General features: G+C 40.7%; 3 protein-coding genes and 1 long non-coding RNA gene across 6 annotated transcripts in view; 3 read left to right on the forward strand and 1 right to left on the reverse strand.

Annotated features, from left to right (window-relative positions):
• Window positions 1-730: 730 nt before the first annotated feature.
• LOC111271149 (D-lactate dehydrogenase, mitochondrial) lies at window positions 731-7773 on the forward strand. Of its 2 annotated transcripts, none has more exons than XM_022851743.2 (11): window positions 731-882; window positions 2823-2979; window positions 3241-3365; window positions 3759-3898; window positions 4256-4404; window positions 4688-4855; window positions 5153-5319; window positions 5606-5755; window positions 5952-6144; window positions 6815-6958; window positions 7444-7773. In XM_022851743.2, exons 2-11 carry the CDS (start codon window positions 2829-2831, stop codon window positions 7557-7559), a joined length of 1503 nt encoding a protein of 500 aa, XP_022707478.1. In that variant the 5' UTR covers window positions 731-882; window positions 2823-2828; the 3' UTR covers window positions 7560-7773. The 2 variants fall into 2 exon arrangements, with proteins under 2 accessions (XP_022707478.1, XP_022707477.1); XM_022851742.2 differs by lacking the exon at window positions 731-882 and adding an exon at window positions 1214-1337.
• Window positions 7774-8899: 1126 nt separating this feature from the next.
• LOC111271158 (uncharacterized) lies at window positions 8900-13715 on the forward strand. 2 transcript variants are annotated; one of them, XM_022851756.2, is made up of 7 exons: window positions 8906-9050; window positions 9251-9365; window positions 10140-10274; window positions 10679-10834; window positions 11186-11300; window positions 11726-11981; window positions 12203-13715. In XM_022851756.2, exons 3-7 carry the CDS (start codon window positions 10153-10155, stop codon window positions 12403-12405), a joined length of 852 nt encoding a protein of 283 aa, XP_022707491.1. In that variant the 5' UTR covers window positions 8906-9050; window positions 9251-9365; window positions 10140-10152; the 3' UTR covers window positions 12406-13715. The 2 variants fall into 2 exon arrangements, with proteins under 2 accessions (XP_022707490.1, XP_022707491.1); XM_022851755.2 differs by having other exon boundaries at window positions 8900-9365.
• Window positions 10923-13051, reverse strand: LOC111271159 (uncharacterized). Its single transcript, XR_002686700.2, has 3 exons — window positions 12918-13051; window positions 11699-11979; window positions 10923-11292 (listed from the first exon to the last, which is right to left on the reverse strand). It is a non-coding gene; the product is annotated as an uncharacterized LOC111271159 (long non-coding RNA).
• A 252-nt stretch (window positions 13716-13967) lies between the features above and the next one.
• Window positions 13968-26700, forward strand: part of sev (receptor protein-tyrosine kinase sevenless) — a 61773-nt gene continuing 49040 nt past the window's right edge. The window contains exon 1 of the mRNA XM_086972803.1: window positions 13968-15893. Coding sequence (XP_086828929.1) covers window positions 15738-15893 — 156 coding nt within the window. The 5' untranslated portion in view covers window positions 13968-15737. The remainder of the gene's footprint in view (window positions 15894-26700) is intronic.

Here is a 26700-nt window from a genome sequence, read left to right on the forward strand (position 1 = left end):
TCCAAAAAGTATACAAAAGGTTTTTCAATATTTTATTGTAGATTCTGTAGTTTCAGTCAGTCGTTATATAAACCCCTCTAGCTTTACGTGTACATTGTTATCACAGCAATCGACGAACGGTAAGTGTATTCGCTGATGAACTTTTTCAAGAGCCGAAGCAAGACTTTAGTTGGATTGTCTAATGATATGGGTCTGAGTATGCGTTTCCTAAGTATTCGAGGAATACTCGTATATTACAGTTGGTATTTTAATTAATTCGTCTACGATGATAGGATGCATTCCTACGAAACATTGAAGGCCTTTGTGGACGTGCAAATCAGTCTATTTAGAACAAGCATAAAAGCATATATATATGTATATATATAGCAGTGGGTCGGTCAGTTAACAGACGCTACTTGGGTGTTAAATTCTAATATATACAATTTTCTAATATTTAAAATGCTTACATTACCCTCTCTATAAGCAAATGCATTACTATTTCGATGTATTCTACGTTTTACGGCTAAGATAGAGTAGCGCAATAGTATTTCCAAGAATAAATAATGCATTTTTATAACTTGTATGTGAGTTAAGTGGGGGTATTTTGAAGAAACCTGTATTTGGTCCTAAAATATTAAAAATCAAAAGAACCCGCTCCCACTAATTCTGTGTTTATGCTTGCTATGTTCGAATAAATATTATGAAGCCCGTTACGACTGTTATTAATTGCTCTGTTTGCAACGTAGCAGAGCTTTCTGCTCAGGTTTAACATTCTCTGTATTGTGAACACAGTGTTTCTGAACTGCCTCTAAGGTGTTTTCCGCTAACTTCCCGCTACGGTTTGAATCAAACATGTCATGATGACATTGCGTGACTCTTTTTCTTCAAATCTTCAGGTCTCAGGTAAGTAGTGTGGTCCTCGTGGAGAGAGTCCTTGTGGACTCATTTGTCTGTTGCCATCTAGTATTTGGTGTTCCACGCATTCCCTCCTTACCCCCACTTTTTCTTTTTTATCGCGCTACTAACGATTCCCGCCAAGACACGGGTGAGTAAAACAGCTTTCGAACGGTTACCAAATAAATACCGAGGCTATGGAGGGCTATCCGGTCTAAAACGATCACAGAACGTCAGAGATATTTTATTTATATAGAACCAGCTATAATAAGTATGAAAAGCAAGTAAATGAATTGTCGTTGATACCGTTGTAAACATCAACCGTAACCACTGCCATTGGCCCGTGCGAGTTCAGCGGATGGGTGTACAGTGAGGGGGATGATAAACAACGTAGTTGGCTGTATCCAGCTGCTGCTTTGTGCGCGTACTAAATAGAAGGTTGTGCTGTGGAATTTCAATGAAAGGTACATTCATGGAATCCAAACATAAAAATATCGTTAGTTATTTATTCTACAAATAAATCAAATGTGTACTGATTTTATTAGCAGTAGTTTGGTTCATTGTAACATATGAGATCATAGAACAAAAAGCTCTCAGCTTGCTCGTAAGGTGCTGTCATTAGGTAGGTGATTTGTCGTGTATTTTTCGTGAAGCTGCGAAATGCTGATTTTTCACTTGAAAAATAAAAAGGGCAAGCTATACTCTGGAGATATGTCACCATTAGACAATTATTTAGTGAATTCAAAAACTTTATACATGACCCCCTCCCATAGTTCATTAGTAGTATTTAAGGTTGTAGAGTAAATAAGTGTTTTCAAATCCCCTGAGTGGTTTCGCTTTTTCTTATCCGATGTTTGCACCGTTTTATTTATCTTAAATTCAGTAGCTGTTGTTTAGGAAATGCAGAGATTATCAATTTTGGAAAATAATACTTCCACTGAGCGCAATGTCACAGCGATAATAGTCTTTCGAAGTATATATTATCCAATTTTGTCCAATTATTTTGAATAATTTAAAACAACAACAGTTAGACAATAATGCTTAACGGGATGAATTCTTAAAAATCATTAACATATAAACTTGCAGATTTTCATTTTTTTTCCCCCACAATATTCCGGTTTTCTATGAATGCTGCCGGGGTTTCTGAGTTCCTGTACGAGCCAATTTTTGTTAATGCCTTATTTACTAGGTTCTAATTTATTGTATATTATTCATTAACTATCATTTTTGTAAGATAGATAAATTTATCTCTAATTTATTCTATAACCAGGCAGTAAACTTGGTATAGTTCTTTCACAACACTTCATTAAATTTAATACCTTGAGTGCAATTCAGGACCTGTTAGATTTTTCGAATACATGTATTGTTATAGGCTGTTATTGTATACCATATCCATGTCACGAAAAAGCATCACTGCCATAACCGAAATATTCTAGCAATAGTAAAAAAAAAAAAAAAAAAGCCGTGGTGGAATCGCGTTCAGTGCTTCCGTAGGATCTTTCAAGGTCCTTTGACGTCTAAGGATAAAGGTAACTGGAGCTCGTCTGGGCCTAATTGTTACAGCAGCTTCAAAAGGAGCCTTCAAATGTCGTTTCTAGTGAATGTGACAATATAAGAGTTAAGCTGTTTTGTGTAATAACCTCCTTAATACTTTTTTGTGGAAAATGATGGGCGAGGCTCGGAGTAACCTAAGAAGCAGAACGGTACTGAAAGAAAATAAAAACTACAGTTCTAAAAAACATACTGAAATTAACTTATGAACTCGCACATATCTAACTGTAAGATTCTAGGCGGAGTTCGGCAGTCTATTTTGATCTCAGAATCAGAGTTGTTCTTTTACTTAATGTTAACCTAACATTTCGAGAAAGACGAATAGTGCACAAACTCATAGCTGAGCCCAGTGTGACGATTATGCTAAAATGAATTATTTCCTTATATAACGTATGCAGGCAGCTATGCTCTCGCATCTGGGTCGCAGCCTGGTACGCCCTCTGTCAGGTTGTTATGCGAGTCCTTCTCGACTGTTACGTCAAAAACAGGGACTGTACAATAATGGTACAGTAGCTGCACGACGGATAGCTACCTCAGAGCTGCTTAGAGAACTCGGTAAGATAGATATAATTTTCACTGTCCTAACAAATGCTTTAAACGTAAGGGTCGATGTGCTTGGCCAACTACTGCTCGTTAAAAAAAAAAAGGAGAAATACGTCATAGAATATCCTGTGGCTCAGTACTGCTAATACCATAAATTCGTAATCGAAAGCCAAGTCATTCCATCACCGAGGCATCAGGTATTGTTTTGCTATTAATGGTCATCTATATGGTAATGATTACGGTCTTTGATTAATGAAGTACGTCCTTTGACAGGCAAAATCACTTCCGAACGTAATGTGACTTCAAATCCAAATGATCTTCGCCAGCATGGTAAAGACGAGGGTCCCCATGAGGTAGCTGAACCGCAGGTTGTCGTTTATCCACAAAATAAAGAGCAGGTACAAACTTAAAAGCATATTTGCAAGTAGGTATACATATTACACTAATACTAACATGTTATTTGTATATAACATGCATAAAGTTTGTTTGTGATGATTAGTTACAAATCCTTGTAAAAAATACGGACCAAGAGGTTTAAACAGACTGTACAACTCGCATCCTGTTTCAAGCATCTCCACCCGAGAACAAATGTCCTTTTTAAAATCGTCTTAGCAAAATGCTGTCCAGTTTTGAAAATTAGAAATACTCATTACTAAATCTCTGAATAATAAAGAGATATTGAACTAGCGCAATTGTGCTTAACAAGAAAGTCGATTGTCGCAAGTGAGATCATTGCAAAACTGACATACAACTCGGCAGCTTTTATAACAATTTCATTGTTTCTATTTTAGATATCAGCTATTCTTAAATACTGCAATAAGAATAAGGTTCCAGTTATCCCATTTGGGGCAGGCTCGGGCCTTGAGGGAGGGTCATCAGCTCCAACTGGGGGTGTTTGCGTCGATATGCAATCGTTCAGTAAAATTCTGAGGTAACACAGCTGTTCCAATCTTTTGCAATAAGGTTCCCATATTTTTTGTTATCATCCCAACAAGTCCAAGAATTAGGTTTGCGTCTATTCATTCATGCTATAAAGCTGAAGACAGCGTGGTTTGAACTTTAATTACGTAATAGCACAGATGCAACATGCACCGATATGATTTTTCGACAGAAGGTACACTGAAAGCAACATTTGTCGCTCCATTGATGACGATTCCTTAAAGCCTCTCGATAGCATATTAGATAAGACACTTCCAAATCTAATTTATTAAGGTCCAAAAAAATATTTAGCTCCGCATTACTTCAGGTTCTACTATATATACATATAATGTTTTTACTGTTGATTAAGAGTGAGTCCAGAAGACTTCGATTGCACCGTTGAAGCAGCTGTAACGTGGCGGGCCCTAAATTTCTTTCTCCGAGATCAGGGCCTTTGGTTTCCAGTCGATCCAGGCGCTGACGCATCACTCGGCGGGATGTGTTCGACAAGTGCATCCGGTACGTGCAAGTCTCTACAATGACGTGCATTAAGTATGGCTGCAGTTTCATTACTGCAAAAACAGTCTCTTTTTAACGAAACTAACGAAATAACAGTTATTCAACTGAAGCTTGACCAGTATGTCAGTAGAAAAATAAAGAGATAGTCTGAGTTTGCTCTCCTTCGTAAAAGTCGCTCGACAGCTAACCTTTTACATAGCATAGCAAATTGCCAGGCATACGGTAGTCTCTCACATGAAAATGTCTTCAAATCTCTCTAAATACCTCTTCCGACTCTATTTAGGCACCAATGCTGTCCGCTATGGTACTATGCGTGAGAACGTTTTGAACCTTGAGGTAGTACTGGCCGATGGGCGAATAATCAAAACAGCTGGCATCAAAGGCCGAGCTAGGAAAAGTGCGGCGGGCTACAATCTCACCAATCTTTTTGTGGGATCTGAAGGCACTCTTGGTTTGTACGCAAAACCTCTTAACTAAATGCTGGAAACAGTAGTTGCGATACGTTTCGAGTAAATTTGTAGTTTTCGTAAAGTTATGTAGGACACAAAGTGATACTTCATCATATAAACGTTTAAAAGTTATTTTCGTTTTTGCTTAGATACCAAAATATACATGTGTACCCTCTCGAAATCCGCGCACATGTATACCTAATTTTTAGCCAACATCTTCGTTGTCCAGTGACATTACGGTAGATAGTTCCTGAACTCGTGGTTGTCGTTTTGAAGTAACGTCTTGGCTTTCATCGAAGGTATTATAACGGAGGCAACCCTTCGACTACATGCGATACCCGAAAAGCAGGTAAGCGCTGTTGTGCAGTTCGAGTCAGCGCGCAGCGCCACCGATGCAGTCGTTGGGATCCTCCAGAACGCCGTACCGATTGCGCGGATCGAATTCATGGATGAACTCACGGTCAAAGTTTGTTGCAGTTAAATTTCTACTGTAATAATATATTTTCCGATGTCACCAATGAATATAACAATGGATACGTGTTCATTAGCTGATGACAAGCGAGTTCCCTTGGATTCCATTCACTCATTTACTGCACATCGAAGATTACGAACAAAAGCTAATCTATTTACGCATTGCTTAGATTATGTATGAGATCGTTAGGTACGCATACTGTTTCTGTAATATAACATACACATATGATATTCACATACCGATAGATATTTTAATGACTTAATTTTGCGAATCGTTACAGGCTTGTAATGCATATTCCAGGACATCACTGGCAGATAAGTCAACGCTGCTCCTTGAATTCGACGGCAGCGAAACTGGGGTTCGGGAACAGATTGACACAGCGAAATCCGTTTGCGATGACAATGGAGGAACAGAGTTTAGGTGGGCTGAGGTGCGTAAGCAGATTTTATGAGAAAATCCCATGAAATTTATTCGAGTCTTCTGTGCACTGATGCGTTCGTCCAAGGTATAATTACTGTACGTCTCTAAACAAATAGAGGGGGTGTATCACTTATCATAATGAGGTATAGTTCAGTCTTGTTGAGTAGCTGCTACTGTTTTTTTCTTGTTCTTCGATACCGTTTCAGAGTCCTGAGGAACGAGCTCATCTGTGGAAAGCGCGTCATGCTGTATTCTACGCAACATGTGCAATGGCGCCTAATACAAAATGCTACACAACCGACGTCTGCGTACCAATCTCATATCTGCCCGAGTTGCTTGAGTCCACTAAGAAGGATATTGAAGAAACAGGCATTTTCGGAACCGTAGTAGGACATGTTGGTCTGTATTGCCCTACATAAGGTGGCATACCAAATATCGTTTCATATTCTTTGGTCCATAGTGTGCGTACTATATAACAATCGAGTAAAAGGCATCCAGGATATGTATCAGACATGCTTTTACGGAACTGCTTGTTAGCGCTGTGACCAATTAAATTTTAAAGTGGTATTTCACATGTTTTTTCTTTCAGATTTCGAGCTACAGAATTTAAGAAATTCTTCTAGTGAATGTATACACTGAATACAAAAAGGCTGTTCCTGAACTGTTTATTATTGTCATATTTAGCGTGAAAATGTTTGTCTTTGGAGCCAAGTTAGTCTAACGTAAAGTAGTTTCAGTTTCTGAAAAATAAAATACCGCATTTTATGTGGTTATCTAAAAGACATTTTGGGAGCAGTTTGTGCATAACTAAAACTGAACTGTCCTAAAATTTTCACTGGTCACTTGAGATTTCTCATAAAATAGAAAATTACCTAACGCCAGAGGATTTACTGTAGAGGATCTCAAGATTATTTATATACTCGTCTATCACGTATACGGGAAATTCTTAACCCATCGATCGTTTGTTTGAAAAAACTATCTAGCTCTAAAATATATAACTATCCAAGTAAGTCGATTGATTATTTTAGCTACTTTCATCGAATATATTCCACTGTTCAATGGTTTTAAGGTGATGGCAATTTTCACACAATGCTTCTTTTCGACCCAAATGATCCGTCGTCGTTCGCAAAAGTCCACGCTGTTGGCGAAAAAATGGCACTCAAAGCAATTGAGCTAAACGGAACTTGCACCGGGGAGCATGGCATTGGTCTAGGTATGGAACCAGATAGTTTCTATGATTCTGATTTATAAAAAAAACTGTCTTTTATCATACGAATTCGTACATTTTTTGATAGTTGGGTGGAAATATGCATACAAGCGAAAACGCAAAAAGGCTCATGCAATTGATGGCAATCGCCGATGGAATACCTGATGTATGTTTTTAAAATCATTTTTTAAATTAAATTGTACCACCATCCAAGGAGTCGCTATTTATTGCACCGCACAAAGTAAGATTTCTACTAAAACTCAAACAAGCGAATGACTATTTCTTGTATAATGTATATAACCTATTAATAGGTATTGTAATGTTTTGTGGCTGTCAGTACTTTCGCAATTGTTAACGCCTATTTTTAAAGTGAAAATATCTTGATAGTCATAACAAAAGAAATGAAAATATTACTGGCTCGCCTGAACGCTAATCAAGTACCGAACTAGTTGATAACGTGTTAGGTCCGTATACTCGATTATTGCTTACAGGAAAGAAGAAGCTTCTACTAAAGGAACACGGAGAAGATTGCGTTTCAGCCATGAAGGCTATTAAATTTGCTTTGGATCCCAACAATATACTTAACCCAACTAAAGTCTTCGATTGAATATCTCATTGGCATTAGCTGTTTTTTATTACTTCAAGTATATGTATCCTAAGATATGAATTGGACATATTAGACGGACTCGTAGATTTATATAGACACTTATAGATGAACTTTTAAAACGTAATAGTATTGGTTATCTTCAATACAAACCCGAGCTGTAAAAGTTAAAGCAATGAACGCCTGTAATAAACTAATGGAGTGGACATAAAAATAAGCTGAAAGCGTCTTTTTTACGCAAGAAAAAACTACACATTTTTAATAGTTTCACCTTTATTAGTATTAACGCGCTTTCATCACGTAAATCTTAGAGGTTCGCAGCTTCCACCGTGCAAATTTTTCCCGAAGCAATGTTGCTAGTGCTTTTTGTGTAGTCAAGCGCACAAAATTTTCAAAAACCAGGACTGCTATAGAATGTCAGAGAAATTCTGGTAAAACTGACCAGGATCGAAGGTAACGCTGAGCACGCCTGCTGCAGTAAATGAACGAACTCGCAACATTCACAAATGTTCGACAAACCACCAATGGTGCACGAAAGTTGCTTGTCTGCGAATATTTTCAGATTGTGAGAGGGCTCAAGTTCCGATCAAGTTCAAAGTATTCACTCATAACCTGATCAAGTGAAATTTCTTTAAGCAGGAGAAAGGTTTGTCGATTCCTCGTACTTCATAAAATCTTTAGTTGATTGATTATTAATGGCTTTAATTTGTGTTGTGTTGTTAAACGGGATGCCGTTAATGTCGGAACCCTAGAACTGTTTCAGCAACCAGTTCGCTATGGGATTATCCTCTGCGCTGGTATTTTTAAGTAAATCCTAAATTTTAAACACCGAAAATATTGAAGCTAAGCCCGGAGTGAACATTGTTTAGTTACCTACAATAGCCAATCTTTTTTTAATCCTACTGGACGCTTTGGTCCGCAACACTACTCATGGCCCTTTACTGCGGGTTTGGTATATTGGTCAGTATTTTATACTTTGAAATAGTTAAAACAATAATTACAGTATCAAGCAAAGGTTATGAATGATTTTACATGTTTACGCGAAGCCACACAACCTCTAACTGTGTTGTGATGAGGATTCGAAAATGTCTTGATTAGACTGTAAGCAATAACATCTATGAATAATCACTTCCCTGCCTAGACGCTTACGTAACTGAACAAGTTGAAACGTGTCGAGTGAACTTGGATTGCCACCGAAGCAATTTCGGGTTCGGTAGATGCCAAGCGCCGCCTTCAGATATTAAGAGACGGCATCCTAGATAAGCCCGTACGTGCAGGACATGCTGCATGGTTAGATCATGTGTCGACAAGCGTAGCACATAAACTCATCTCGTCGTTCACTGGTCTTCCTCCGCACGATGACGTTGTAGCTGTCATTGGCGCCGCCCCACATAGTGTGCCTGAACGAAAAGAGTCATTCGTAAGGGCACGCCGAGAAGGCAACCGCCATACGACGCACCTGAGGTAGTCCTTCTCTTCCGCAAAAAAAAACTGGTGAGGTCGTGCTGCGTCTTTTAACCTTGACATTTTTCTACACAAAAAATATAGCGATCCTCTAAGAACAAAAGAGGACGCTTCAAAAGTTAGCAAAGTGAAGTGGTGGCGATACACAACGTCGAACTGTGTTGGCCTCGTTTGTTTCGCTTGTCGTACTTGAAGTAAAGAAAGGCCCACTTTTACGATGCTTCCTTCAGTAAACGCGAGAGCAGCCGCTGCAACAGCCTCTGCAAAAGGCAGTCGTTCACGATCTGGTGTTCAACCAAAGACGTTCCGCGGACGGACTCGACCAAATTTGCCTTTGTCATCGAAGTAAGTTTACGGCAGCAGAACTGCAAGATCTTTTAATCGTGGCCTGGTCCTTCCTTCGATTGTGAAATAACTGACAATGAGGGTAAACGGTTTTGACTCCACCATCAAAGTCATCTCTTTATTTCGAATAAACAGCTTGTATTATATGCAAATCTGTCCTCCACACTATCTTACGTATAGACAGGTATTACTAAAATACATTATTGATTGGTAACTACGAAGCATTGTTAAGAGTGGAATGATACCTGTTGCATTTAAAAACAAATTCACTTTCGCGCAATGTAAACTCGCGATAAATATATTTCTATATACCTATGTTTTGATCCGGTGCTGGCTATCTTCGAAGCTGTGTACGACAATATTCTGGTGCATAATCGACACGAAATCTACCTTGAATAGTTCACAAAGTATTGTTTAGCTACATACTAGAATTTGACTGAATTCTCCATGTAAGGATGTCTACATTACCGTACGCTGCCTTGGCTTAGCGATACTTTGTACGTACTCAATTTATAAACTCTTTTTTTGGAATAGGTCTAAGCTGTAATTAACAGGAACAGTCCATATATAGAGTAATGGTCCAGTAGGACTAAATACTGTAGCCTATGTCAATGTAAGTTTTTGCAGTTGAAAAATTAAATTGACGCCTATTACCGGAAAGCTGGATCTTCGAACCAAATAAGTTGACTAGTGAAAAGTAGGTGCAGTTGCGTATTCAAAGGTGAAAAATCAGTTTCCAATAAAAGCGTGCTTAATTTAATATTGCTGTTATAGATATAAGACAGAAATGTGCCACTACTTAGCCGAGCAAGGTCGGTGCCCCTTTGGAGATCAATGTACGTACGCACATTCGAGAAGCGAGGTGCGATTTATTGAGAGGCATCCAAAGCATAAGACACTTCCCTGTCGGTAAGTATAGTCGCTCGTAGTCGTTTACGGGTGTAAACGACTACGAGCGATCGTCCTGTTGTCATTTCTTGCTACGCTTACCTGTAAAAAGTATTAGCCTGAAACAATGCGTTCGTAATGCGACATGATTCAATATAGTTAAATGAGGTCTAAAGGACCTGGCATAAAGCAAAGCTTTAAAGTAGTACTGAGGCATTCATTTAATTAAAAACGGACAATTCATCTCAGTTTGAATCATAAGGTGCATTTCAGCTCATCATGGTCAAAGCTACCAAAAAACTCGTATTCATAGAAGTCTAACAAACAATTTATTTAAAGTGATTTCAAATTACCTATAAAATGAGTAAATTTTGATCGTGGTAGTTTAACGTCAAATTTTGAAATCCAATCGATCTGATATGCAGCGATTTCTCAACCGTGGGTTTTTGTCCATTTGGCGAGCGATGCAGCTTCATTCACTACAAACGCGACCCCGAAGATATCCTCAAGAGTGCCTATGCTCTCTGCCAGCAACAAGCTGTTGCAGCAGAACCTTCCTTCAGTACGACTCATCTATTGAGGTAATTCATGTCATACGAATATTTACACTATATAACTTAATTTATGGAAATATGTTTTTCGTGGATCTATTCAGGCTCAAAGGCGTGCTAATCTTACTATTCTTTTTTTATTATTAACGGTTTTAGTCTTTTTTTTAAGTAGGATTGCAATAAGTCCTGCGTTCATGCTTTTTGAGTTCATGATAAGATACAATTCTGGAATAACACTATATTCTTACATGAAATTTTGCATGTGCACAGAGGTGAACGAGCTTTGTATAAATAGTCTTTTAGTTAAACAGGAACGACCACCACGTCGGAAATAACGTTGAAAAATGATTCCTTTTCATAAATTTTTGTGTCTACGATCAGGTCGCCGTCGGTGACCCTTACTAAGGTATCAGCGCAGGACTCGAAGGAGAATCTTGCTAATGACGATACCCATCAAGTCGAGAGTCATAGCTGGTCTGCATCCTGGACTGAAGTAGTAAGAACAGAGGAATTATGTACTTACTAAGTTTGTCTTCTGAATGTTTGTTGCCTTCATCGATACTTCATTCTACATTTCGTATATAAATTCTATAAATTATAGGCTTTTGCGTACATGTACAAGCAAGTGACATGTGAAAGTACGTTGTTCATGATGATAGGGATTGTGGACTCTATAATTTATAAATTTAGAGCATAACGTCTTTCAAACAAGCTTCAAGGTTTCGATTCGCTTTTTACGGAAAATTTCGCATTTCTCAAATTGGTGTGCGCATACTTAATCGAGCACTTGCGTTAAGGACGTTACGCGAATAAAGACCTTGCAAAAGCATCTGTTCACGTACACGTCGTTTGTATTATTGACTTCTTTTATTTTTACGTATTGTCATTACTTACATATTTTAAAAATAGCATATTTTCCAGGGAATGCATTGTGCAAACGCTTTCCCATTGTCCAGTGCTGAACCCGTCACTCAGGAGCTACTTCAGGTGCCCAGCGCAACATTGCTATCTGTTTCCTGGCCTGGATCGATGTCGTCTTCGCCTCATAGTTCGTCAGGCTTTCCGACAACACCTTCACTGTCGCCACTGTGTTCCCGTTCTGGACATTCAATGGGAAGCATCTCGAGAACTTCTTCCAGCTCGGACCTTTCAGAAAGCGGAGCATCACTTTGGCCCTGTAATAATTCAACTTTAGCTGTAATACGTTCAGATGACGCGATTGCAATGATAATATGCAAATATTAGGAATGTTTACACGAAATCATTCTGAGTACCTAAATTATCACAATATGACGGCAAAACGAAAAAAACGCAACGCTTAAACCCGAGGTGTCTCGTCAGCGACTACGGTTTCAAAAGCTGATTTTAATACTTTTATTTATTTGTATCATTGAACAGCTCAACTTCACTTTGCTCAAGAAAATTCTGGTCCAGGTCTGGCGCAGTCTCACTCGGATATCTTCTGGGAAACCGGTGTTCCTCGAATCACATCACGCTGTAGTTCCGGTTACGGACAACGTCTGCCGGTTTTCAGGGACATCTCATCGAAGGACGAAGAAGGCCAGTTTAACTTGCATAGCTCCTCGGTGGACTTCAGTTAACCCCATGTTTACCAAGCGAGAGCTGGTACTCGGGAAGTGGCAACAGGGTGGTCGAATTTGCCAAAGAAGAAGTGGCAAATCAGTGTAAACATAGATCGTTTTATTTAGTGGACAGGTATATCTAGGACCGCAGGGCAATGATTGCACCTATATATTTCTAGTAACTCCATCAATGACACATATTGTGATGTGTTTTTCGTTGTAGCCGGATGAAAGTGGTGTTAGAAGTGGACGAATTTCTAGTTTTTAACCCTGAAAAGTGAATATGCTTGCCAAGACTGATTCTACCTATTTGTGCAACGTCATCGTGAGGTGACGTGATAACAATTTATGGACGATGTCATGAACCATTGGTCATGAATTAACTTCTACGCCTTATTTATAACATATATTTACGCCTTTACCTGTCAATTATATTTATATTTCTCTCTGTTTGTGTTGAACGTCTTTTTAGGCACGAAGTTTTGATACATGTAGAGGTAAAATTCACGTATTAAAAAAACGACACTTACTGTCTGAGGAAGTCATTTCATCGTAGCGATGCCTTGTAATACAATTGATCACGGTTTTTAGCCATCTACTATAGTTGAAGGATAGAAATGTTGACATATTCGAATGCTTACCTAAGCCATCCAGGTTGTATTATACGCAGCTCTAAAATCCAACCCTTAATACCACGTACTTCATCGATGTAAGCCGCCAAATATCGGTACTTTTCCGGTAGGTTGTGTCGTGAATAGCGAACTGTCACTCAGTTCATAGTGCCAAGAACTGTATCACATGGTTGTCTATAACGATGAATGTCTTTCTGCTTTTACCAACTATTGTACAATTGAGCACCGTTTGAAAAAATCCAATATAAATTTCGATTGCTTACACTACGTGGGCAGTTTTTTGATAACACAGATAATATAGATACGTGCATTTTTATGGCTATTTATTGACCGTTAGACTTAACAACAACGCACTATAGCCCAATTCCGATCGTATTTTAGTCTTAAAGCGTCTGTAAATTGCAATCTATCGAACGGGTCCCAATGTCATAACGTAAAAATGATCATAATAATCATTTAATAATAATTAATTGTTAATAATAATAGTTATATGCTGGCTGTATCAATCTGTAGTAGCGCATGTCGTAGCGTTGTCAAGTGATGCTATTACTATTATGCAGAATTTAATTACGAGAAAACGCCAGTTTCTCTTGTATATAATAATTGAGACGTCTATTGTCCGGGGTATTGTTTTTAGAAAATACGGACTTCTATTTATAACTGTAAATAAAGATGGTTACATAAATGAAACAAGTAGCCAGTGACTCGTTTCTTTTCTGAACGAATTCATTCCGCCTACGTCGATCGCTTCGTTCGTCCTCTTTGTCTTCATTTGTCTGAATCGTTTAGTCTCTCATCTGTTTACAGTGTTCTCGTAGCTCTAACACAGCCGCGCTAAAAGCCATTTCGCTTTTATCCGCACGCAACATTTCAACTATTCGGTAATGATGTGATGAATGAATATAAAGGAATAATCTGAACAGTCGTTGATCTTCATTGTTGTTTATTCATCAACATACAATAACACAATACACGTGCTTCGTATGGGTCTTCAGCTATCGCAAATGTCACCTTAGGTTAGCGTACCTAGGTCTGAATACGATGCATGCATATTATAGATGGCAAATAAGATTATTCACGCCTATGCTTAGCTTACTATATACTTCAAGCACAACTTTCTGGTCCATCTTTATTATCTTATATAGGGCCGATGCTCCGATCGAACAAACTGAATGGCCAAACCTACAGGTGTTAGATTTTCTAGTGCATGCATTTGTTTAAACTAGCCAAATCTATACGAATTTCTCGAGAACCTTGAATTTGAAATCGCTTTCTGGCCGCCTGGACTCTGTCGTGTGACCAAATCTCCTGTTCTGTAAAGCCAGTTTCCTGGCTTCCAAAGAGCTTATTTCGCCCCTCCCGTAGAAGCGTAATTTTGCCGTTTATTTTTACAAAAGGTTTTCGTTCATCAGCGAATGCCTTCGAGTTCTAATATGACCACTACGATGCCAAGGTCGAGTCGACGGGGCTTCGAACTCGAGTGGGAGACTCGGGACGTAACTCTTGGCTTGGGGGCCTTCATAGCACATTTTGCTTTGGCAGCTTAATATTTACTCGAATGTATGTTAGTTTTAAATGAGCAGCGTTGTTACATAGCCAGTCACCGCAATGTCCGGTGTGATATCCTATCTTCGTGTCTCGTTTCGCGCTCCGAGTTCTCGCTAAATTTACAGCGGTTTTTAGTGAACGCAAACAATTTGTAACGCCATCGAGCAACAGAAACCACAGTTGATTGTTCCCATCGCTATATCTAATTACTATGATAGCGCTGCAATGATGTCCGGCAGCCACTGAGGCCATACTTAACGCTATCCGACATACCGATAGAACCATTAACAGATGGAGGCGGCCGTGCGCGATAGCCGGATGTAGTGGCCAGATTGACCTGCACTAGTGCCGAGGCCAGTATATTGATTGCAGCCCTCAGCCCGATCTATCTTTGGCGCTTCTCAGATCTGACACTGGCAGATGCGACAAGTGCACGTGCGGCAAAGCTCCACCCACCGACATCGCAGGGCCAATAAACGATCGCCGCCAACAGTAGGGGCGCCATCTAGCGACAGCCTAGGAAGAATGGAGCGTTCAGCACCAGGACCTGCGCGTCCACCGGGTTCAGTTGCAGGGTAGAGTGCGCACCAGATCGACCAGAGGTGTGTTTTTCTAATGCTACACGATTGACTTTTTACTTATTTTTTGATTGTGGGTCTGGTGTTCGTTGTGTAGCTCTGTATGGTAACGACAGTCTACCTTGTGCTAGCCATACTCTACGGATAGCCACTTAGTGTAGTGCTTGTGACTGCGTAATGATGTTGTTTCTTTAACAGGTGCAGGAAAATTAGTAGCGAACAAAAAAGATAAATTGATCTAATTGGTGCTTCATCTATAGTGTGCTACTATTCCTGTTGTATTGTGAGCGGAATCATAAAAAAAAACAAAATAAAAGAAAACACTTTTAGCAGTAAAGTGATAAAAATCTGCTATATATTTACAAATCGGAGTATTGTCGAAATCAGGCGAAATCGGAATATAATAACCGGAATAATACATTTGTTCATTGTATCATATCGAGTATATGAAAAATACCTGATTATGGCGTGGCAGTGCGAAGCTGTTCAGGGTGTTCAGTATACTGTCCGCGGTTGTTATTGATTCCTTGTGGTGACTGAGCGAATAAAATTTAGCTAGACGGATTTAAAACGCACCATAGGCAGAGGAGTGATGCGCGGAAAGATGCGGATGAAGAGATCCTTGGGCTGTCGGTGGAGGAGACTCTTCACCGCGGTGATTTTGATGGGCCTCGCTCGGTGCGCTATCGTTTATACCGAGTTAGCGGAAAGCCGGATCAAGGATTTATGTGTACACAAATGTAGCCAGGTATGATTTAATTTCTAAATAAACATGTTGTTATGTGATTTAGTAATTTTTGCATCTGTTGTTGCTAAACAAACAAACAAACGAACGTAAATGTTGAGAGGCGAAGCAAAATTTACCGTGTGAACGTCAACATTGTAGAGTTCGACTAGCGTTTAGTACGCAAGTATATTAACAGAGCACTAAGCTCAGGTATGGAAGACCCATACGACCGTTCTGCACTGCTGTCCCGATGAATCTCTCGTTATACGGGTTCTTTTAAGAATCTAAAGCAATCGATTCCTAAATGCTCCTATTTTCGATCAACATTTTTGTGTCTGGGTAATTCTATCTACGCGATCAAGTGAACGAGGGGTGGAGGCAACACTCATTATCGTTATGAGAGATTTGTGTTACGCGTGAATGATTGATACAACTGTGATAAGCGCTGCGAGACGTTGTATACATATAGTGTTTGTGTGGCAATTCAAATACAAGAAACAAAATGCGGTACCATGAACGTTGCCTTTGAATTTAATCTAAAAAAACAATAATAATTATAGTGTAGTGGTAAACGAAGATAACGATATTTTTCGTGAAACACTGCAACAGAAGAGAACATAATTCGGTCTCTTCGCTTCATCTTGACGTGAACGGATAAAAAATGGGGCGCATTCGAAGAGAAACATGTTTGAATACTATAGATAGTGATACAGGTATGAAGTCCATCGTTCAGGTGTACACAAAACCGAAACGTCTATGTACCACTAGTAAATATTATGTGAAATTGTCAATAGAATTAACGTCACAGAGCTATTCTAGAGCTAGTCTCCCGCCCAAAACATTACTATAGTGCGCCGCAGAGGTACACAGAGATGCACACCGCACAGTGACTCACAATACCTACCTGTCAATTACATAGCTAAAGCCAATTAATTATTTGTTAATTTTTATTAAAAAAAAAAAAAAAGAATTCTAAAACTAATTTCCCCCATTTTTAAGTTAAACACCTAAGTATATATGAATAACGTATGCAGAGATGGCAAACAACTATGGAAGTACTTTTGAAAATGCACTTCATAGGCCTTGGCCCTCAATTAAGCTCTCAATTGAACCCGATTACGAAAACGATGTATTAGACGACAGTCCGCACAACGAGAGATATATGTATAACCTAACCGAGAGATATATGTAGTATCGTTGGACAAGTTGAACTTCTGAGAAGTGGCTACAGCCGCAGTAGAGGACGTTCGAACTTGGGCGTGATCCACATTTGACATAAAGACGATGTCGTGCTTAATCGTACTACGTCTGATAGTTAAGACTATACGCAGTTTAATAGATCAGATACAAATAGACTGGTCAGGAAGCGCCAATAGCAACGGAGGCGTTCAACTCAACAGGTGTACTTATAATCGAGCCGATCTCGATATATATGCAGTGACTATCTGTACTAGCATCATTCGTGTACATAGCGGTACTTGTTTCTCACATAAAAGTCAACTTGTAACGATCTACCAAGCATCCAGCGACTGTATAGGGACCGGTAACCGCAATCGCATGCTAAACCTCTAGTTCGGATTAAAGGGTAGCCACTAGTGGAGGTGAGTTATGCTATGCTCAAGAGGGCAATTCGACCATCAAGCTGTAGGGGCCGTAGAAGTATTACTATATTTCTGAATTCGTTCAAGATGGAATAGGTGCGATTATGTGATGCGAAACTATTCGGAAAGTAGTACATTGTGCTGTGGTTTAGGTTCAAAACCTCGACTTTGCAGCCAGCTGGTCGAGCTTAAAGTAAATCCTGAGCCGCCCAAAGCAATGCTCATCGGACGTAGAACTCGGAACATCTATTATGTGGCGTCGTGGCAACCCCGAGTGGAAATCCAAGTATGACTTACAGCAGAAATTGCTATAGTGAACGCTACTATATTTTTTTGCTCCGTTCAAATTAGTCGACGGTGATTTGTTCCGCGCAGAACGAAATAAGATCATCAAAGACATTGCTTCAACCCGGCCTATGTATAGTATTCATCGACACTCGAGCGTTTTTCACTGAACTTGACCGTTGTTTGTACAGCCGTCGACTGCCCCTTTCTGCCTATGGGATCAGCTGGTAAAGGATTCTGTTACATAAACAGCGTGTGGAGCGTAGCGATTCCTCAATTCAAACGACTAATTTGTCACTATTTTTCGAAGAGCAACCCTGATGCATTGTTGTGGCGTAGAATTCCCACAGTCATCAGCAAATAACGTTCCCTGTAGCATTTTCGTTTCGTCCGACTGTAACAACATCAATCATTCTATCGAATTGTGTTCATGGAGAAGAAATTGCATCTTGATGCGAACGACTTATCATCGCTGCCGCTGCGTTCCGTGTTCGATGTACCCCATCTGCTACCTGCGTGCGACAGGGGTTAAGTGCTCGGTAGAAAGGTCTGTTTCTTGTATCATGTTCAACAAAACTGTGCGGTCATGTAAGTGTTGCCATCGTGGTTCCTGGAATAATATTATTGACGTTAACTATCTCATTTAAACAGCTAGGCAATGATCAAATATCGATGATATTTGTTAGATAGTTGAAAAACGTGACGGTAGCGTAGTGATTGATTTTAACTTTTAGCCTTACTTCGAAGCTACGGCCGCATAGTAAGAAACGGACAAAAATCTATGGCAATCATGAACACGAATGGCATCTACGTCTGTCTCGTTCTGCTTTCGTCCTGCTAAGGTTAGCCCAAGAGAAACTAATACGCTGAAGGATTATACTTGTACACACACAGTGTTGTCAAGATGCTGTATTTCGATTGCCATATAGTTTTACTATCTTCTACTTTAAACATCGGTTCGTTATTAGCAACTATCTATCTTACCTCTCGGACATCGCGCATTGTTCTAAATGAACGAAGAGGCGATGTTGTGCAATCCTTGCTTCATGTTGATCGTCGTCATCGTCATTGTTGATTGAGTCCAACTAAATATATAGATATTTTCAGCTTCCGCAGGGTCCGCTTTATGTCATAATGGAACGAGCTTCTCGATCTTACATTAAACGACTCACCAACTGACGCTCGAGGCTGGAAGAGTTTGGTCAGCGTTTGTGGCTTTTGCTCGATGTAGAGGTTTGTCTGTACTATACAATTCCGTCTTTCCAGTTGTGCTTGGCCTGCTTCACGGAAAGGAAATACCAGCTGGATGACGAGTCGAGCCAGCATCGAACGAGAGCTTTTTTTTCCTTAAAGACGGAGCAAAGACACCGTCCTATGATTGGGCTTTATCCAACTCAGTGTTTCCACTGCTCTGATCTTTGAAATGCGAAACTCTAACAACGCAAATTGCCGCATCGATCCGTTCGTCATTTGCTTTAGCTATTGGTGTTCATCTGTAAAGGGAGCCTGCAACAGTCACTGACCTGTTATGCTACGGCCATAAAACGCGTATCAGGAACCTATCCATTTAGCACTGGTCGACCACAGGTACGCCATTGAAACGCAAAGAACGACACAACACCATATCAGTAGAGACCTGTTACTGCCTCTAACAGATTGAAATTTCGTATAACTAGAATAAACACAACGGTTGGGTTAACTATAAAAATAATCGATTCTTTTAGCGAATTTATTTATAGTGAGCGAAACAACTTGATAGAAATCGGCTTCTACCTAGATTTGGATCGTGTACCAGGAACACGACTGTTTGCGTCAACCCGTACATACATACTAATATAATAATGTCAAGCAATCAGTCCGATAGAGGTGATGCGTTTCTGCTGGCCATAGAACATCGATAGCGCAGACAATTTTGTTATTTCGAATGAACCTTTATCTCTCACTGCGAAATGTTTTTTACTTGACTATTCGCGGGGTTCTTGTAAGGTGTACGATAACTGTCAGAGGTTCCAGAAGTAACTTCTTAGCTGCGAAATAGCTCAAAGCTACGACACGGCAGTAGGCAGACTGAAACGCTTCACACTGAGGGGTCCATTCTACGGCGTATTTCCGCAGCCGTTAGATTTCTGGCCATGCAACTGACGCTGGTAACAGAGACCTCAATCAGGTACAGGTACGTGTACCGAGCAGCAAATATGGCGTCTCATACCCTGCTCCTTATAAGCAAACAACTGTTGAATTGAATGATTCGGTCAAAGAAATATAACCTCGTAAGTTCTAGGGCGGGGCTGTGTAGCATTAATTCAATAAGTAAATAAATAAATGGTGTCTTCCCTATTGAGGGCTCTCAACGGATATCAACGTAAACGTAAGAGATTACTAAAAAAAAAAAAAAAAAAAAATTCTTTGTCTCTTCAGTAATAGTACCGTTGATGTGGGTGACCGTGTCATGTTTTTTTCGCTGTTTGTCTATAGCGACGATCCCAGCATGCGACAACCCAGACTCACCATTGACTGATACTATAAACCGATGAGCGTGCAGCGTAACTGCAGCCATCATTTAGAAGATAGATAGTTTTTGTTGGAAATAAAAGCACATAATTGAACATCAACGAATACGAGAAGGGCATTGGTGAGATATTGGTTAATGACAGTGGGAATTTCCTAACAAATGGAAAGGAAGTACGAGCCGATACACGCTATTTCTTAAAACTATTATAATTAAATTCGATGCTGTTTAAAGACTGCATTTTCATGGATTCAATTCATGGCAACATCACCTTGCTGGTTATGAAAATAAAACTAGCACCCGCTGGGTAGTGGACGGATGGTATCTAACGAGTTCTTTGTTGATTCGTTTGTTTCTTTCGGTTGCTGATTTTATGCTGGCCTGGCGTCCACCCCCCGGCATTGAGCAATCATATAATATATGAGTTGTAGTATAACGGCCGGCAGTAGCGTGCTACCGATTTACCTATATCAACGCTAGCCGCCATCCCCTGTACGGGCGGGTAGTAGCTCATGGAACACCAGAAGCCCCACTGCCAACGGCAGTGCCAACGCAGCGACGTCCGCTTCGCTTGAAGAGGTCTTTTGTTGTCAATGAGCATCACTTCCGTTGTCGCGACCACCTTATGCTTCTCTATGGATGTTCCACTCGTACCACAAGCAATAAGAGCGGACTATCAGCCTAATTTCGAACCCGCAGACGACTACCTGTCTATGAACAGCAAATAGTTCAACCGGTACATTGGACTCGTTGCAGAGGTGCAGTCACACTGCTAGTGAGAGAGTGAGATACGAGCGAATTTGTCGCCACGGCGGCAGCTTTTCTGAGTGATGAAAACATCAGCCGCAGCAAAATGCCCCTACCGCTACAATGTCGTCTATGTCACTTGTTTTGCCAATAGGTAAACGGACCACGCGGCCAGAAGCATAAACCTTCGAAGGAACGTGGCAAAAAAATATCTGTAATGTTGACGCAGCTATTGCTTATAGTGCTAACTGCGATCAATTCATACTTTCTGCAACGGCTAACCAGCCAAACAACCAGTCAGCCTATCACCGCTCTTCTTTTTACAGTTCAGTGAACCCCATATATGTGTACTAACTACTAATGAACTAAGCTGTATTAGTAATCTTTTCGTTCAGCTTTCATACTTCGCCGTATAGAGAAGCCAATGATCCATGGTACCCCCGCAACAACAGTGGCGGGGGATCCTGGCCCTAAGGAAACACACTATCATAACAAATATGATGAAAAACTATGCTTCAGAATGCACCGACGAGAAGTTACAGTTATTATTACGAGCTTGATTTAAGATAAAATCGCGTATTGCGGGTTTATTCTGTCTGCCGTCTGAATTAGGTAGCATCATCGTACCAGCCTATAATACAGAACTAAAATAGTGCAATTTCGAAATGAAGAAGCGGATTATCAAAAAGTGTTCAAAAAGGCCCATGTACAGTTCAGGGTAGCAGACAACAATTGAAGTATACCTCGATTCAACAATGTTCGTTGGGCTGACATGTGCACGTGTGCACGCATACAAATACAGGTCCACAACGGATGAACTGACCTGACGAGTTCAGTTGACGGGCAACATAAGTGCCTTCTACTAAAAATTCGACAGAGCGGCATGGTTGCCGGTTAATTGCAGGCTCGCCATAGAGGAGTGGCTACGAACGTTTCTCATATTCTTTTTCTTGCACAGTACCTCGTCTGTTCACCTGTTGCAAAGGCGGTTGAAGCCCGTATTTTGTCATACAGCATTAATAAAATGACTTTGTTGTTCGCTCATCAGGTCGTATCAGAGGGTGTCACCTGTTTTTCCTTGTCGAAAATTGTGCAGTACTGATAGTCAGATTCGACCGGCTCAACATGACCGGGCAGGTACCCCACAGAGTGGTTGATGTCACAAGACGGAATGCCGTAAAAAACGTCGGCGTCAGCCACAGCACGCCAAATGGATGTGCTTTAATATCAGTTCGGGGCCAGGAATTGCAGTGTTGTTGTCATGCGTAAGTTGACGGTTTTGGGCCGGATAACCTGTTCCGCCGGTAGCGGATGGGCCTTCAGGATGGCGAAGCTGATCACGTATTTCACAGAGATTTTAGATTCTGTGCTCCAATTCTGTGCTTATTTTGTGAACACACGGACTAGGTTCCGATCAGTAGGTCTGGGTGGCAAACGTACTATATGTTAAACAAGGCTGACAAACCGCGTTTCAAGGGCGAAATCCACCTCTTCAGCTGCCCCAGCTGCACAGACGGCTGGATTTGAAAGTATAACCGAAATATGCTTTCTACATCGATCGAACTATTAAATATACGTAGATAGTAGTATGTTATTTCAAAAGTATTCAACACTCGAAATACACACAGATTTGTCCATGTACCTATTCCTCCATTGTTTATGACCAGTCGATAGTTTGTTGTTGTTGTCTCCCACCAACCGGCTTCAATTGATTCGGTTATAGCGACTTTCTACTGTTTGCTGTATACCGTATGCGACATATACAGGACGTCACCCATCCATAGCTTCATCGCTTTGTTGACGGCGGCGGAGAGCGACTATCGCCAGCCACAGATGCAACGTAGCGTGACGTAATATGTTGGCTATTGTCGTCGCTGCCGCTGCGATGGCGGCACCGGATTTCGTTGAGAACGAGCAAGTGCGGCTGGTACCAGCGGCATTACGTGCAGTTACCTGGCCTGGTTCCCATACACCCACCCACTGTAGGCCATGCGATATTGCCTATTACCAAGTCTAACCTTATTTTCATCCCTATGGAGCGAACTTTGCCTAGCGTATATCATTTGATAGGATCTGCTATCCAGCTAGCATGGAATAGATACCACAAGAACCGACGCGTCGTTGACGCTTCTGAAAGAAGAAAACAACACCGCAAGGTACCGTAAGGTAGGTGGACCTAAGGATGCTAAATTAAAGGTTTTCGATTCGAGCAGCGCGTGAAGGTCATCTAAAATAGCGATTGCAATTCGCGTTTCTCCGAAAAATATAAAAGTCATCATCTTGACGAATATTTCACTTGGAGAAAACCTGGAAGGCCTTCTACATACATCTTGCCGTTTCTAATGTGTCCGCAATTATAGCAGAGATGCCTACGTTCAATGTCTGCTTTGGCTCCTTTTTTTCACTCTACTGTTAATTTCGGTAAGCGGCGTGCTATAGCTAACGATGACAGCGGAAATGTATAGTGTATGTATATATATATATATGTATGTATATATATATATATATATATATATAGTATAGGGTTATAGTGCCTAACATACACAGACGAAGCCACCACGCCCCAGTGACTCCTTCAGCGGTTGTTCATAATTTCGATATCCCGACGAGGTGCTACTGACTGAATACGCCAGCTGGATTGCGGTAGAGGCAGGGAATGCATCACCGTGAGAAACTCAACGTGCACAGATTACTTCGTACACCTTCATGTTCTAACTCAGCCGTCGACAGTTTCAAATCTGAATACTTCTGTTAAACCTATGTTTGCAATAGGTTGAAAATAAAGTTACAGGCTGAAACCGTACTGATTTTTAGGCTGGAGCAAAACGAAATTTGCGAATATTCATATGCACTTCAGTGAAAATGAGGCAGGTACAAGAGAGCAGTATTTGCATACGTATGTAGCTTACAGTTGACCTTGGTGAAGTTGCACCTCAGAAGAACACTCCAAGCAGTTGGCATTTATGCCTTGGGGCATGTTAAAGAGACAAACTGCACAGCTAGAGTGAACCAATACCTGTTACCTATATTTATTAGAGAAACATATTTGCACAGCTTCGTTTATCTATAGAACAAATACGCTAGGACTTGTTAAACGATATTTGGAATGAAATCCAATTTTACTTCGGAGACATGTTAAAAGCATTTTAAAATAGCAACACGTTGCGTTAGTAAGTTGGTGATCAGTTGGTAATTTACGGTTAACGTTAGCACTAATGAGGTTTTTGCTCTGTCTTATTTTCTTCCCCGCTCCCGCACCAACAACATTAAGATTGGACAGCAACAGTTGTACAATTAGAGTAATCTCAATGTAATTCCGCTGAATTGTGCTTCGTGTTTCCTTAACCCCATGTAGTCATTGGCAGGCTCGCGAAATAATTAGTCCTGCGGTGCCTACATCACCCGGTAGTAAACATCCATCTGAAGATCCCATCACATCTTCATGCTGTCGTCACCCAACGGGCGGGAGGTTTACCACGACAGAGGCGATGAACGGTGGTAGCATTCTTTCCTTTTTGCTTGTTCTTATTTAGTAATACACCCATACGCAAGTAAGTAGGGATTCACAGCCTCTCCAGCCTATCGTGCTGGTCCCCAGACTTGAGCCGTGTAAAAACCATAAACTGGATCATAATACGTATCGCATCATTAGCTGAACGTGATAGCTCTTAGCATGACGACAGTCACGATACTTGCGTTAGTTTTTGCAGAAGAAGTAAAAAGTTTATGTGATCCGCGAGCTTTTTTTTCTCATACATTGTATTTTGTTTGACGCCGTCCGCATATTACAGAGGGGCGTGCTGTGCTTTATTTGTATTGTGATTGGAAGTTTAACTGGAACTGCTGTTGCTGTGAATGTCGACGCTCCTATTTAAAATACGGCAGTACGTGACACGCTGCTGGATTTAGCTGGATCGGATCTCCATCACTGGTGGGTCCTGTGGGCCTGGGACCTTGTGGGCGGCTACACTAACAGCAACGGCCGCAAAGGCGAAAACGCAAGCGCCAGATCTGGTCGCAGCAATTTTTCAGCAATCAACGCGGAAATAATTATCATCATTGTTGTCATCATTAGGCTAACTTCGTAACTTGGACGAAGTGGACATTGACGAAAACGTGATACCGGCCTGCGTTCGCCGCGGCTGTAGATCGTCGTGTTGCTTGTCGTACCGAATCATTAACCTTCCAAAAAATGGTTATTGTTTTTAACCCGATCAACATCGTTCCGACCGGTACGATCTGTGCCGTTATCAGGATATAAAACATTCAAGTCCCCCCTGAAAGCACGGCCGGCGAACAGTGACTGGCCAGCTTGTAAAGACGTAAGAATGTGCACGCTAATGCCAACTAAGAGAGAACAATCCAAGTAAACGCACCGTTCAGACAAGCGATCCCAGTTCCAGTGCTATGCTCAAACAAGCAAAGCTGTAAAGGACGGTAACGTATGCCAATGCATCATCGTCTACTGGCAGAAACGCCTATGGCCTTTACTCGACCGCTTCGTCGTGTGGCGTTGCACTTCGAGTCGAATAGCTCCAATTGTTATGAATTGAAAACGGGCTAAGATAACTCAAAAGACGACGAGGGTCATTGAAACGCTAAATTTCGTTATGGCTGTTCTATCCTACGAGGCCGCATACTTGGTAGGTAGACCGTACTCTAATAGAAAAGAGTCGTCTACAACAACAACGAAGGAAGGAAAATTTTTTTTATGTAGTTTCGCCGTTTATCTAGTTCCGTTACACAGCCACTCATACACACAAACAACCAAGGAAAAAAAAATCAAAAGAAAATGCGCCCGGCACGATGCCCAACCGTTTAGCGAGTAAGCTTTGCCTTCCCGTCGACGACAAACTGAGTACACACACAACTGTCATGCTCTTCGTCACTAATATCTATAGTACCGTATTTATTTTTTGCGCCTATTATTAACAACATTAACAAGTAATTATTATTATTATTATCAACAATAACAACAACAACATCATCACCTTGTCAGTGAATATAACTACGCTAATTCTCGTTGCAATTGGGTTTGTAAATATTGATATAAACGAAGGCACTTCGATTTGAAAACAACCGGTTGTATTTGATCGCGGTCATATAACGCATGGAAGACATATAATAAGCGTTGACGATCTAATGTCGACGGCTCGTTAAATTGGAACGAGCAATAGTTTGAAAATAAAACAATAGCAGGTACGGTCTCTTCAGGTACATATCACTCTAGCCAGCACCACGGGCGTCCTATTTGAAGATTAGCTTCCGCTGGAGCCTTGAAGAAACCTGTTTAGCGAACAACCTGTCGCATGCCTCTCTTTAAGGACGCATATGCGATCTGTTTTTGCTCGTAATGGTTCTGCTACTGTTTTTTTTTTAGTTCACGCACAAAGCCTTTTTTCACTTTTTCAAACATTTTTGCTCTATCAAGGCCACATTTACCTCCCAAAGTGGACGAAGCTTCGGCCAGGGCGGGTCTGCTACGAAGAAGACTTGTAGCTCCCCGTCCGGATACAGGTTGAAGAAAAGCATCTACTGACATCCAAGCAAAACAGAGACTGACATAGGTAGCATTTGTTGCGGCCTTTCGAGTAGGTTTGTTTTGATGATGGTCAGGGCGTCGCTGGCAAGCTGCTTTTTTCCTGGTCATGAACCTTACGCAGATGCAGGCACTGTTCTTTGTTCC

This window comes from Varroa jacobsoni, unplaced genomic scaffold (genome assembly GCF_002532875.2).
Source record: "Varroa jacobsoni isolate VJ856 unplaced genomic scaffold, vjacob_1.0 contig00380, whole genome shotgun sequence".
Lineage (NCBI taxonomy): Eukaryota > Metazoa > Arthropoda > Arachnida > Mesostigmata > Varroidae > Varroa > Varroa jacobsoni.